Source organism: Augochlora pura, chromosome 10 (assembly GCF_028453695.1).
Source record: "Augochlora pura isolate Apur16 chromosome 10, APUR_v2.2.1, whole genome shotgun sequence".
Taxonomy (NCBI): domain Eukaryota; kingdom Metazoa; phylum Arthropoda; class Insecta; order Hymenoptera; family Halictidae; genus Augochlora; species Augochlora pura.
In genome coordinates, this window is record NC_135781.1 from 3626907 (window position 1) to 3640367 (window position 13461).

Below are 13461 nucleotides of genomic sequence, written 5' to 3' on the forward strand. Positions count from 1 at the left end.
CGCGACGCGCGATACCTCTTGTAAATTTGCAACCTAACGAAAGCTGCGGAGATGAAATTTTCTCTTTCTCGGCTCGCATTAATGGAGTCATTGGCAGTTTTGTGTCAACAAATAAACTGATTCGTTAAAACGACACGCCCCACCCTTATTTCCGCCTGAAAATAGCTCAGTACTCGGATGTCGATCGTTAAACAAGTTGGAAAAGAAAACGTGGAAGAGAATTCTCGTTGAATTAGAATAATGTCCCCTTCGGTGTATGCAACCTGTCGTGCTAGACCGGTAACTGTACTTTTATTTGCATACCTTCAGGCAAACGGGGCTTCCGTATTTGGCCGTTAGATGGATGGAGAAATTGAGGCATAGATAAGGCATGAGAATAGAGAGCTTACTCGGTATGTCTTTCGGCATGCGCGCGTTGAGTCTTTTTAGATCCTCGTCAAAATTAAAGTAAGTTAATTAAGAAACAGAGAAAGGAAGAACAGGGACTAGAGAAGAGTGAAGCTTCGAGATTTATCAAGAGGATCAACCATATGATAAAAGTTTTTGAACATGTAAATGGGTCTTGAAAGTGCTCCAGCGTTCCGTCTTGCTCGTTTGCGTAGTTCGTGCTTCAAGAGTGGATAAAGTGTCGGTTCACTGTGTCTATCAATAATTGTAATTACAATTTTAGTTTAAAATGCCGCTAGAACAACTCGAAGAAGGAAGCTTGGAGAAGAACCCAGACTTGGAGGTGGCGCAAATGAAATTTGTGTTAGGCTTGCATGGAGGCAAATATGATTCTGCAATAAAGACTTCACTTATGAATGCCATCGTTGCACAAAGTGAGATTGCATTTTTTTTAGTGTTTTCGATATTCCGATATATGAACATATTTAAATAGCTTTTGTTACAATGTATTGTTAGGGAATGCCCTAGATTAAATTATTATTCACGTTATTGTTTCATTGTTCATTAATTTTTTACTTTCTGTTATAACGTTCACTCTAACCTACTTTATTTACGATTTTCTGTGATATTACTGTTCAAAATATTCGGGCTATTTTCATTGTCTAATTGATCTCTGTATTTTGCAAATTTCTAATATAATTTTGTTTGTTTAGTTAATATTTGTTTGTCCGCCTGTTTCTCATTTAAATTTATAATTTTTGTAGACATGGCACCAATTTATGAAGAAGTATGTACCGAGTTCGACTGGACTTTGGATGAAACCCTTCTGGCTGAGATGAAGGCACGCAATGCGGAGAAGTTGAAAGAACTTGATGATGCTATAGAAGATGCCGAGAAGAATTTAGGAGAAATGGAAGTACGAGAGGCTAATCTTAAAAAGGCTGAGCACCTTTCTAGAATAGGAGATAAGAAAGGTGCTATCGCTGCATTTCGTAAAACTTATAGTAAAACTGTATCTTTGGGTCACAGACTAGACATTCTGTTTCATAATATTAGGATAGGATTGTTCTATATGGATCATGATTTCATTACAGCGAACATAGAAAAAGCTAAGAGGTACAAAGATTAAGTCCTTGCATAATAATGCTATATAAGGTGCAAGAAGCACTTCTATAATATAATCTTAATTTAGTTTAATAGAACAAGGTGGTGACTGGGATAGGAGGAACAGACTCAAGGTCTACCAAGGATTTTATTGCATAGCAATAAGAGATTTCAAAGCAGCCACAAATTTCTTTTTGGACACAATTAGCACATACACATGTTACGAGCTTACGGATTACAATACATTCGTTAAATACACGGTATACTTAAGTATGATATGTTTACCAAGGAATGAACTCAGAGATAAAATTATCAAAGGTTCTGAAATTTTGGAAGTGCTTCATAGTCTTCCAGACGAGAAAGATTATGTATTTTCTTTGTACAACTGTCAGTATGCTGATTTCTTCAAGAATCTCGGTATTTCAACATTCTTTTATATAGACAAAAACATGCTTATAAAAGAAAGATCATAATAATAACAATAATACTTGTTTTTAGCAAATGTCGAATTTGCGATGAGCAAAAACTTTTTATTCTATCCACATTATCATTATTATGCCAGAGAGATGCGTATTCTCGCGTACACACAACTTTTGGAATCGTACAGGTCGCTGACACTAGAGTATATGGGAATCGCATTCGGTATGAACGACGAGTTCATGGAACGGTAAGCTTAGCAACTTTGCAATTTAATTAATTGGAACTAGATTTGTCTTTGTAATACAATTTTTTATTCTAGGGAGATTTCACGTTTCATTGTAGCAGGAAGATTACATTGTAAAATTGATCATGTTTGTAAAGTAGTTGAAACAAATAGACCTGATAGCAAAAATTGGCAATATCAAGCTATAGTCAAGCAAGGGGATTTGCTGCTTAATAGGGTGCAAAAATTGTCGCGTGTTATTAATATTTAATTATAAGAAGAATAAATCATAATGATTCAATATCAAACCAGAAAATCTACTCATTTACGTGTTTCAAATTCTTGTAGATTAATTTGTAACATACTTAATATTAATTTTGTATCAAAGAACCCTATTATAATTACTCAAACAATGGTAAAAAAAACACATTAAATGTGACTATTGATACACAGTGTGTGCACTTTTTGTTCCTTCTGTTCTCTCTTTTAAAATATTTATAAATAATAGAACGTAAGGACAGTCAAAGGATTTAGAAGATATACTGACCCACCGAGGGAGTCCGTATAAACCGCTCTTCCCTCTCCAGCAAGTGACAGGATATCCATAATTAATCTGTCACTACGAAAAAAAGACTCGAATATTTCATAATTTCTCCTCTTTGCAAATTGTACATTTTTGTTTAGAAGCTGATGGACGATTAGAGAATATGTACTGTAGCTGTAAAACAACTAATTAAGGACTGTAGAACTTAACGTAATACATATATTTTTGGAAAAGCGAAACAGAAAATCGTCCAGCGCCATATTATTAAGAAACGAAAGTGACACTAAAAATCATCCTCCTGTTTTTATTCGATATATCGGCTCCAGTTGTACTTGCGAAAAGTGCCAGAGCCGATATATCGGCTCGCGCCTTGTAGCGGTTTACTACTCGCATTGCGGGAGAACTCTATCTCAAAATAAATTTGTAATGCGTTATAAATGATCTAATTTCATTACAAGATATAGTGCGACCAGCTTTTTGAATCATGTAAATATTGTTTCTCGTTTGGTTTTTACAAGCATTTTTCCGAACCCTTGTAAAACTGTGAAATTCGGCCGGTTTTTTTCGCATAGACACCTCTATTTCGCCCGGCACTAAAAGGGTTAATATTTTGTCGAATGCCCTCTACTATTTTCTACAGTTTTTCGGCACTTTGTTTCAAATTTATTTTTAAAATGTTCAATCTATCTACTTTTTCATAATTCCTCCGACAAAATGTAAATTACCAACCTCATGGTAGAAGAAATAATATTTTTTATTTTTAATTTAATACACTTTAATTGCATTTTGTTTGCCTTTTTATATTTTTCATTTTTGCTAAAAATGTTTAAGATTTGTACTGGAACATAATCTGATATTTCACGAGGACGATAATATTAAAATTAATTGACAATAAATTTTTTAGTTTAGGGAACCCCCGAATTTTTGATGTGACTTCCGTTTCATAGATGTCGTAGAAGACATTACTTTTTATTTATTTTTATAGAAAACTGTACATTATTTTATACATAAAATAATTAAATAAAACTCGTAGAATATTTCTGTACAGATTAAAACAGTACTTGCTTATATAAAATATTTGATAAACAAAACTAAAAAAAGGATGGCACTGACGATTTTCAATGTGGCCGACATATAGCATTTTCGAAAACTCAGGTAACGCGTTCAAAACGTTGTAACGGTCATTTCAGTAGGGACGCAGCAACGGTCAGAAAGGTATCAAACGGACGAAAATGGGTCGGCGAAAGAGCAAACGGCAAGCTCCTCAAAAAAGAAAAGCCATCGAGCCTATGGATTTACAATTTACGTGTCCATTTTGTAACCATGAAAAATCGTGCGAAGTAAAAATGTAAGTTTTGTGTTTACGAAGAATCCAATGGCCGCCGAGATACGGTATGTATAATGTATAACGTTGTTTGTGATTTTAGGGATAAAGGCCGCAATACAGCAAGAATTTCGTGTCGGGTCTGTTTAGAGGATTATCAGACCACTGTCAATGTCCTGTCAGAACCGATCGACGTATACAACGACTGGATCGACGCGTGCGATGCCATCAATTGAACATTATTTTGGTGATCCGGACAAAGGAACTTGTTGTGCCTTTTTTATACGCTTGAAACATTGTACGATCGTATCAATGCTTACAACTAACCGCATTCCATCGATTGTCCGATACTATTTCCTATTTTGACTGCAATGAATTGACGATGTTTACCAGTATTTTGTAAGGTATCATCGTTAGGTGTAGCACATTCGGCATTTTAATTGCTTTACATGATTATTTCAATTGTGAAATAAACCAACAGTTTGTGAGGGAGTGAATGTGAGAAAATGACAAAGTCGAGAGATAATTTATTTGCAAAATGAATCAATGACACGAACTTTGAAATGTCCGTTGTCAAGGTTAATTTCTGCGAGCAACTTCGTTCACACGTATGCGTATAACCGCTTTACAGTTTTAATTGGATAAATATGAACAAATGTATTTTTTGAAATACGATTTTAATCCATTTCCAATTAACAAACAATGAAAAGCGATTATATTTTTTAACCAGCTATTTATGGTTAATGACTAATATTTACGATCAATAATTGACTGATTTTTAACTCTATTTGTATATGTACATATTTATGTATCAAATAAAACTCCACGGAGAAGAATGACTTTTAAAATGCGCGCTTTATTTCAGTTTCCCGATATAAATGACGTGATCCTATACATAGTACATATTGTTCTTCGATACTTTGCACTTGACAATAGATAAGGAAGCGTGCTAAGAAATTCTGTACGTTTTCAAACTGGCTTCGTAGGCGTTACACTTGGTGGTGCACGATCATTCACGAGTCGAGAGATGGATAGCTCTCTGTCGACGTCTGTAAAACGTTGAAACTGTCACACAAAGTAATCTAGTTGTTGTATTCTAACGAGGGTAACTTTGATCGTGTAAACATTCCATGACACTCGTTTTATGGTCGTCATCGTCTAAAAATATCAAGAGGCGAAATAGATTGCCCATCGTGAGTGTATAAGAAAGAAGTTGTAACTTACAGTGCGGAACGATGGCTAAAGTTAAATCACTGAGTGACGGTTGCAAATTACCGCCCCTTCGGGGTTTAAAAGATTTCTTATTGGAACCATCTGGTTTCCAATTACCGAATTTTAACGATTTCGAGAAATGGGGTAACAGAGTAGTAAATAATCTTATATATTATCAAACCAACTATCTCTATATGTCTCTCAGCATTATGCTTGTTGCTGGGTAAGTAATTGTAAATTATATCTCACATTGTGTAATACATAACTTCCTTAAGTATTTTTATAATATTACATTTTTTGGAACTTCATACTATAATAAAAGACAGAAGAGATAAGCTTCATAGATTTTATTTACATAGCATATTATTACTTTCTTAGATTTCTGCATCCGAAGGAGCTGGTTCTTGGGGTATTATCGATAGGAATCATGTATATTTTTGTATTTACTGAACAACAGACATTGTGTCAGATAAGAAGACAATATCCAGTAGTTCAGACGCTGTCCTTTGTTATTTGTGCATGTTTCCTGATCTATATTGTGACTTCGATCTTTCTAGTGGTACTATTTACAATCTTACTACCAATTTGCGGTAAGTTTCACAATGAATTTCATGATTCCAACATATATGACCAACATGTTTTAATTACAATATTATTTTCAGTGACTTTTGTACATGCATCGTTGAGATTAAGGAATATTAAGAATAAGCTAGTCAACAAAATTGAGTGTTTGAGAATTGAACGTACACCTATGGGGATTTTCTTAACATATTTTGGTATGAAAGAAGAATTTTTAAGCTTGGATCATTAATCATTAAAGCCAGAGATTATTTTATTTATACTAGCATTAAGGTCCTTTCAATTAAAAAGAAAAAACAAATCAAGAGATATAAGAGCTGTAGGCTTGCATAACTTTCATAGCAGATTTATTTATGGATGTAAATTTACATGACATATTATTTATAACAAACTTTTCATATAATAATTAAATAATTAATGAATTGATACTTAACTGTGGATTGTGGCAGTGATCTGTTAATGATATTGAGAGATATTTATCTTTTTCTTTCCTTAAGAATGGATTAAGGATTATTCCATTTGATAGACATGGAATATGCACCGCTTTGGAATTTGTTGTTCTAATCACATTGACAAATCTCAATAAAATGATATTACTTAATTATGAATTAACATTTTTTAAAAAAGTAATTCTAAAGAATATATATTTCAGTTTTTGTATATTTCATCTTATTTACATGTAATTTTTTAGCTACTTAAGATTGATTTAAAATCCACATTTAAGTAGCTGATCACCACAATGTGTATTTCGAGTATTTGTTAAACAGACTCGTTATACTATATATACATACATATTTTTTTCATGCATCATGTAGTGAAAGGAAGTATTGTTTTACAAATACTTTGTGCAATTGTGAAGTATTAATTTAACTAATACCTTAATACTTAATAACCTGAATTACTAATTGTTATCTTATATTTTACTATCATAAGTTATATTAGCACATCACTAATTTATTACCCTAATTTTTTGTTATATTTCTTTTTATTTGATTAAAGATGAGTGGCTGCTTAACTGGATTAACGTACAATGACTAGTTTTATCCGAACAATTCAATAGTAATTCACTCTAACAACCACTCATCAGTGAATGTACAATACTAATTAGTGGGTGTGGTCTTAATTTGATGAAGAAATGTGTCTGCATAAACATTACGGTGAGAGCTATCTACATTACAGTGTTTACTATTTTGTTAAAAAACCGATAAAACTGTAATAAAATTGTCCATTACATCCAGTGAAAGCTTTGATATTAATGAAACGTTTATAAGCTTATGTGGATTGTATTTAAATGTAACTTATTATAAATCTAGCCTATGAATATTGTTGATGTCTATCCTTGTTTAACACGTTGACTACTGAAATAAAAATGTCGCAAAACTGAAATAATTTATTTAGCCAAATAATTACTAAATAATCAATATTTGTCGCATTCGTTATACCAGTCAAGTTTGACCTATGGCCAAATAATAATGTAGGTCAATATAAGTCATGCAGTAGTCCATGTGTTAAATATATGTGCATACATCAACATTTTCATGCATTGAAGTAAATAAAAATAGCAATATATATGTATTTTGTTATTCAGTATTTATTGTTGTAAACTTTAAAGTTCCTCTAAGGAAGAGGTGCCTATGTTTAAGAAGTATATAATTGCTTACTTATCTTGAGCACATATTTAAAGAATAATGTACGATTGTAAAAATAAAATGTAATGTCTTGGCAGTGTATATTAACAATTATTGATATTTCGATCATAGTGTCAATAAAAATACTTTGTACTGTTATGCCGTGAGGAGAAGGAAAGTGATCTCTTGAGACTCCATAGTCTTCCCCGCTGGACGGTTAGAGTTTTTAAACGGAATGAGCCACAAACGGGGTTTTACAAAGAACTTTATTATAAGGTGAAGATCACACTGAACTACATACTGTCAAAATGAGCCTCGAGCATGGCGAAGCATGCACTTTTATACCCTCGCACATAACAGTACAGATTTTTAGGCACTTAAATAAATGTCATTATGTTGTGTGTTACATAGAAGATGTATCAGTAAATATATTTAAACAGATTACATAAAATAATAGTACATATAGAATACGTAGGCAACGCAACTAAAATGTAATAACTTATTTTAAAGTAGGAAACGAAAGCTGTGGAAGTCATTTGAAACTTATATCTATTCTTTATGGAAGTACAATGTCTCATGTCTCCAAGAGTTATTGTTCAAATAATTAATTTTTATAATCTCCCCTTACTTAGTCTCTAATTGATATTTAAACAAGTTCCAGACACGTTACAATATTTCAACATTCATTGACGAAAAATATGCAAATTATAATTAAATCTGTATGTTAATTGAATGCACATGGCGTCAATAATTACAAATGTACCACCTATTTTTAAATTGCAAAAGGTTATTTGAATATAAGATACACCCCAATTTGTAATCGAAAGAAAATAAATATTCAAAGTAAATTATCTTGTTCTGTAATAGTAAATAAAATCTATTAACATATAAATAATATTCAGCATATGAAAGCAGTGCACATACCAAATCACTATAATTTTGTTATGAATACTGTGTTTGCTGGAGATAGTATTGTATCTGATAAAGGTACTTCGGGGGAAAGCTCTCCTACATTCGTTTTTGGATATGCTACTAAATAAGTATGGTCGGACGAAGAGTAACCCAGAATTTCCATTTTATTTATAAAATCCTGAAATGTCAAAATTCAATATAGATTTTATCGTTACTTTACTAGTGTAAAAAGAAATGATAGTAAAACTTACTTCTACAGTGTCTGCTGCATCCATGGATATTGTTTCTTTTTTACCATTTGGCAATCTTAAGCAGAGTCTTATAGTTTCATTACCTGTGTAAAAATATATTTGTGTTAAGTATTAAATATTTATAAACAATTCTTAATTTCGTTTGAATAAAATTATATCTTACTTGATTTAGCTCTGTTTAAATTACATTTTGGCTTGCACGATTCATCCTAAACAAATTATTATTGATTTATATTTAACTACATTAAGTAGTAACGAATGCATAAACAATTTGCAAATATACCTTCCGACTTTCTTGGATTCTTTCTTTTAATTTTGGTTCGTCGATTCTCTTCTTTTTATTTGTATTTTGAGATTCATTGGCAGGCATACTCGAACTTGAACTCTGAATATCATCTATACTATTGGAACTGTCTAAGTCGTTTAAGCTATCGATCAAATGTTTGGAAGTTCTAATACTACTATCGTGGTTCTAAAAGTATAATGAGTTACATGAGAAAAGAAGCTATTTCAAAGTTTAAATGTGTAAATTCAGGGATCTTACACTTATTTTTGAATTAGTTGCAGAATTCTCGTTTGTTGTTGTTGCTGTTGCAGTATGATTGCTCCACTTTTTCGAACTATACGATTCATTTGTTACACACTCTGGGGATGGATGAGAACTTAGCATATCATTCAATGCAAACATTAAAATATCCACAGTAATGTGATGGTATGTTTGCATGCATTCCCCTGTTCTAGGATCTATTACTGCCACATAAGGATATTCAGATACATTATAGAAGTCTATATAACGTTTTCCATCATTAGTGTTCGACAAAGCCTATTAGTAAACATAACATGTCATGTATTTTACTTCTTATTTGAATTAACAATTGAGGATATCATTGATTACTACTTACTTGCCACAATACAAAATGATCTTTCACAATTTCTTCAATCTGTTGATTGGACCATACATCTCTATTAAGAACTTGGCAAGCAAATTCCTGAGGATTTTGGATATTTACAAGTAACCAACGATTTAATGACTTGGCATGTTCACGTGCTCCAAAGAAGGAGCCTAAGAAGAGAATACTGTATGGACGTCGAAATAAGTCTTCAAATCTATAAGATCTGCGCTTGGTTTGTATAATTCCTGCTACAGCATGAGCCAATTCTTCTTCTTGTCGCTCTACATTAAATAATTTCCATTATATTAAACATTTTACAAACGAAGAGCTGGATTAAGAGTACAAATATATCCAGCTCTGATGTTGCACTCAATATTTAACAATATCAATATGTCCTTACGTGTTTCTACTGCAAAATCTCTAAATCTATCATATCTATTGTCCGACATCCCAGGGTAAGAACAAGCTGCATCGGATGGCACCAATATCTCTTGGGTTGGTAAAATAGGAGGTCTTGTTTCTGGTTCAGGATCAGGTTCTATGTGTCCTGGTTCAGGTGCTTGTCCTCCCTCGAACATCACAGTTATTGCAGCTTCTACATTACCATCAGTAAGACTTAAATACTGGCGAGCAATGTCCTCAGTTTTCCCTAGTAACAGATAAAATATATTATCGCATATAACGTAAACACATATGAAACGATTAAAAGTTTTGCAGGAGAAATACACAAACTCCGATTGCACGTTTGCAAATTATTCGTCTGTATTTGAATGAAATGAATACGAACCAGTTACTTCCATAAATTTTTCAATAAGTTCTGGATCCATTATGTTTTCCGATTATAAAACTATTTTTAATGAAATTTACGAACGTTGACTTCAGTTTTTAAAACGACCTTAACAGACTGACATCTCCAAACATTCAAGAAAATTTTCGTTCCATCGAAGGAACTTGGAAATTTACTGTTATAGCATGAATATTCGAAAAACTTCCAGAACAAATACTCTCCTTAAATTACAACAACGCGTTGCAAGTATATTTTCGATTAATACACTGTAAACAGTTGTCCAGACTGCAGTTCAATGTTTCCCCGAACATTAGAATTTTATTACGTGTGCGTGTGTTACATGTTCTTTACGCTTGCGCGAACAGAATGCAGTTCGAATCTGTAGTGGTCTTTTACGATTTGCAAGTTGCAGGCTTGCAAATAGTTGCGCGATTGCGCACACAGTGTCGCTCTAATAATCATGCACAGTAATGGGTCCTACTCCTGCATATCTTCAGGCCGCAATTCGATCTGTTAGTAAGGGATAATACAGATATTTTCTTTGTTCCGATTGGTTAGCAATTTACTGATGAGACAGTGCTGCCCTCGCAGTAAAAAAAAGAGGAAAATCAGCGAGTGAACAAAAGAGTATGAAATCGGCACAACTACATGTGGAACAAGTCACACGAATGAACGATGTAGCTTATCTCATTCGCAAGTTAGGTTTCTATCCATGTGCACAACCACACATAGAATCCGATGGGCATGGTTCTGTTTCTCTCTATCGTATCTCATTCTCTTGCTACAGTACTTGCGCGGAGTTGGATGAGCAGTAAAATGGTGGGGATGTGCGAGTCAGCTTATGGAACATAAAAAGTGTGAAGGAGTAGGATCCATTACCGTACCCCAAACGAGATAATTCGTAGGAGAATCGAGAACTCTTTGGAAACAACTAATAAGATCAATAATTGATTAACACATTGGCGGACGAGATACAGTTCTTATTGTACTTTCTTAGTGATATAATTTGAAACATGCGTGTTTTGTTTCTGTACATAAAGAAGGTCTCTTCTTTACAGGTAGTTGTTCTATATCGGTTAAGCAAGTGGCGCCATGCAGCGGTGATTCAAAGGTTCGAATCAATGGATCGAGAATTAATAATCGTTATTGTTATATCGAAGTTTCGATACTCGCGAATCATGACGGCAGACACCAGGATTCAGTTTCGAAAGAAGATGAAATTTGAAAGTAATTAAATCTTAACTATTTCACAACTGGGGACAAGATACCTGGAGATTCAATGTCGTCCGTGACACGCTGTGAACAAGGTACATTTCGCGATACGATGTTTACTATGTTTGGCACGTGGAATTTTGCATACAACTTTTTCAATGTTTACAATACAATATCGCTTTGTCTGACGATTTGTGCGTGCATGTTCGTTAGTTTCTATTTGAATTTCTTTGAGTGTAGTAATCCGTCGACAATTTCGACGGAATAAAATGATAATTAATAATTAAATCAGTAACAATGATGACGATGTACAGTTTAGTGATGATGAAATTAGTAGTGATGATGATAGAATAATTGAAATAATCCACAGGAGAAATCGGAAAATTAAATAAAATCAATCCGTCATACTATAATAGGTAAATCTGATCAATGGATCGAAAGGATTTTTTTAATTGCAGATTGGCTAGAAATCCATTAATTGCAATTATTTAAAATAATTTTTCAGCCATTATCTAGCCAACTAATCCCTCTAATATCCAAAAAAAAATTTAGGCCCAAATACAAAAAAGTTATTCTAATTTAAATACTGTGCGAATACTTTTCTCACCCACCGTGTGTAGAGATAAACATTATGATAAAGAGAAATGGTCATCGACCGTTTTCTATGCGGGCGCCCTCTGTGCATGTTCTCGACGACAAGCTACAGTCTTTGATCGACAGATGTCGAGTTACGTTTATTCGATCGGGTCGAACAACGGATAAAAACAGCTAACGAATAATCTAATTAATTTCGCTGAGCGATTCGTTATTCACGATTATAAATAAAATTCTTCCCACTCTGTGACGATCGCTGCGTGCAACTCTGCACGCAGAGCTTTTCTAGGCTCGACGGAGAACGGAAGTGATTAATAAGAGGGAGAGCGCTCGACGATAGGCAACGTAGCGAAACTAAGGACAGGAAAAGCGGGGTTGTGCAGGATCGTCGTAAATTACCGGGAAATTAACCGCGTCGAGAAAAAGCCGAAGGAATAGCGGGAAGGCGAGCTTTCGGGAGCGTGAGTGGAAGAAGAGTGAAAGAGAGAGGGAGAGATAGGTAGTTAGATAGATAGATAGATAGATAGATAGAGAGAGAGGGCTTGACGGGACTCAGAGAGGCGCGAGCGAGAGAGAGAGCGAGAGGCGGACATATATGGTCGCGGGGTCCGAGAAGCTCTCAAGTTACGCCGACGGCGCTAACCGTTTTCACGATGATGCTCGCCCTCTTTGTCATTCGTTGCCTCTCGCGTCTCTTGTCCTCTCTTTCTCTCTCTCTCTCTCTCTCTCCCGCTCTCTGGCTCCTCTCTCGGTCCTTTTCTTCCCGACTGGCCTGCCTCCCGTCTCTCTTTCTCCCGCGCGATTCGAGATGCCGGCGTCTTCGTCGCGCCACGACCAAAAATATCGATGGTCTGAGCAACAGCCCGCGGGCGAGACCGAGAGGCAACGACGAGGATACGAAAGACGGCCAGAGGGTGGGAGAGAGCGAGCAAGAGAGAAAGAAAGAAAGAAGAGGAGAGATCGGGAAAGAGAGAGAGAAAGAAACACGGCTTCTCGCGAGCGTGACGATGAAGAAGGGGCGAGGTTCCCGTTATTTCGAGATTATCGGGGATTGCCTGCTTTTTGGAATCGTGCCGATCGTCTCGTCTCCACTCTCGATATCGAGTCGGATTCCCAATCTCGCGATACGCTACCAACGAGAATACCTTCGCCATCACTTTTTCCCGGCGACCAGAGACGAGAGACCGGTGCCAGCACGATTGGGAGAACGCTCCGCTCCTCGATGCTGCCCGAGAGCTTTACTTTCGACGAAATTGCAACCACGAAAATTGCACGTCGCTCTCTTAATGCTCATTGCCCACCTGCGTGCGGCAGTCCGGGCCCATTAAAACTCTCTTTATTAACCTCTTCCTCTTCTTGTCCAGAATTTATTAAATTGAATTCCTCGAGTA

The 13461-nt window shown here is 34.9% G+C and overlaps 4 protein-coding genes across 5 annotated transcripts; 3 read left to right on the forward strand and 1 right to left on the reverse strand.

Annotated features, from left to right (window-relative positions):
• Positions 1-600: 600 nt before the first annotated feature.
• Rpn7 (regulatory particle non-ATPase 7) lies at positions 601-2582 on the forward strand. Its single transcript, XM_078192981.1, has 5 exons — positions 601-821; positions 1152-1503; positions 1580-1908; positions 1990-2158; positions 2231-2582. Exons 1-5 carry the CDS (start codon positions 677-679, stop codon positions 2403-2405), a joined length of 1170 nt encoding a protein of 389 aa, XP_078049107.1. The 5' UTR covers positions 601-676; the 3' UTR covers positions 2406-2582.
• Positions 2583-3756: 1174 nt separating this feature from the next.
• Positions 3757-4773, forward strand: LOC144475944 (transcription elongation factor 1 homolog). The gene is made up of 2 exons (XM_078192402.1): positions 3757-4026; positions 4106-4773. The coding sequence occupies exons 1-2, from the start codon at positions 3911-3913 to the stop codon at positions 4236-4238; spliced, it is 249 nt and encodes an 82-aa protein (XP_078048528.1). The 5' UTR covers positions 3757-3910; the 3' UTR covers positions 4239-4773.
• Positions 4774-4909: 136 nt separating this feature from the next.
• Jwa (PRA1 family protein Jwa) lies at positions 4910-7523 on the forward strand. The gene is made up of 4 exons (XM_078192401.1): positions 4910-5437; positions 5593-5804; positions 5877-5990; positions 6793-7523. Exons 1-4 carry the CDS (start codon positions 5238-5240, stop codon positions 6825-6827), a joined length of 561 nt encoding a protein of 186 aa, XP_078048527.1. The 5' UTR covers positions 4910-5237; the 3' UTR covers positions 6828-7523.
• Positions 7524-7964: 441 nt separating this feature from the next.
• Positions 7965-10579, reverse strand: LOC144475942 (UBX domain-containing protein 7). Of its 2 annotated transcripts, XM_078192400.1 has the most exons (9): positions 10265-10579; positions 9878-10126; positions 9487-9758; positions 9129-9407; positions 8868-9056; positions 8748-8793; positions 8585-8667; positions 8346-8511; positions 7965-8279 (listed from the first exon to the last, which is right to left on the reverse strand). In XM_078192400.1, exons 1-8 carry the CDS (start codon positions 10302-10304, stop codon positions 8353-8355), a joined length of 1317 nt encoding a protein of 438 aa, XP_078048526.1. In that variant the 5' UTR covers positions 10305-10579; the 3' UTR covers positions 7965-8279; positions 8346-8352. The 2 variants fall into 2 exon arrangements, with proteins under 2 accessions (XP_078048526.1, XP_078048525.1); XM_078192399.1 differs by having other exon boundaries at positions 7965-8511.
• Between the last annotated feature and the right edge of the window lie 2882 nt (positions 10580-13461).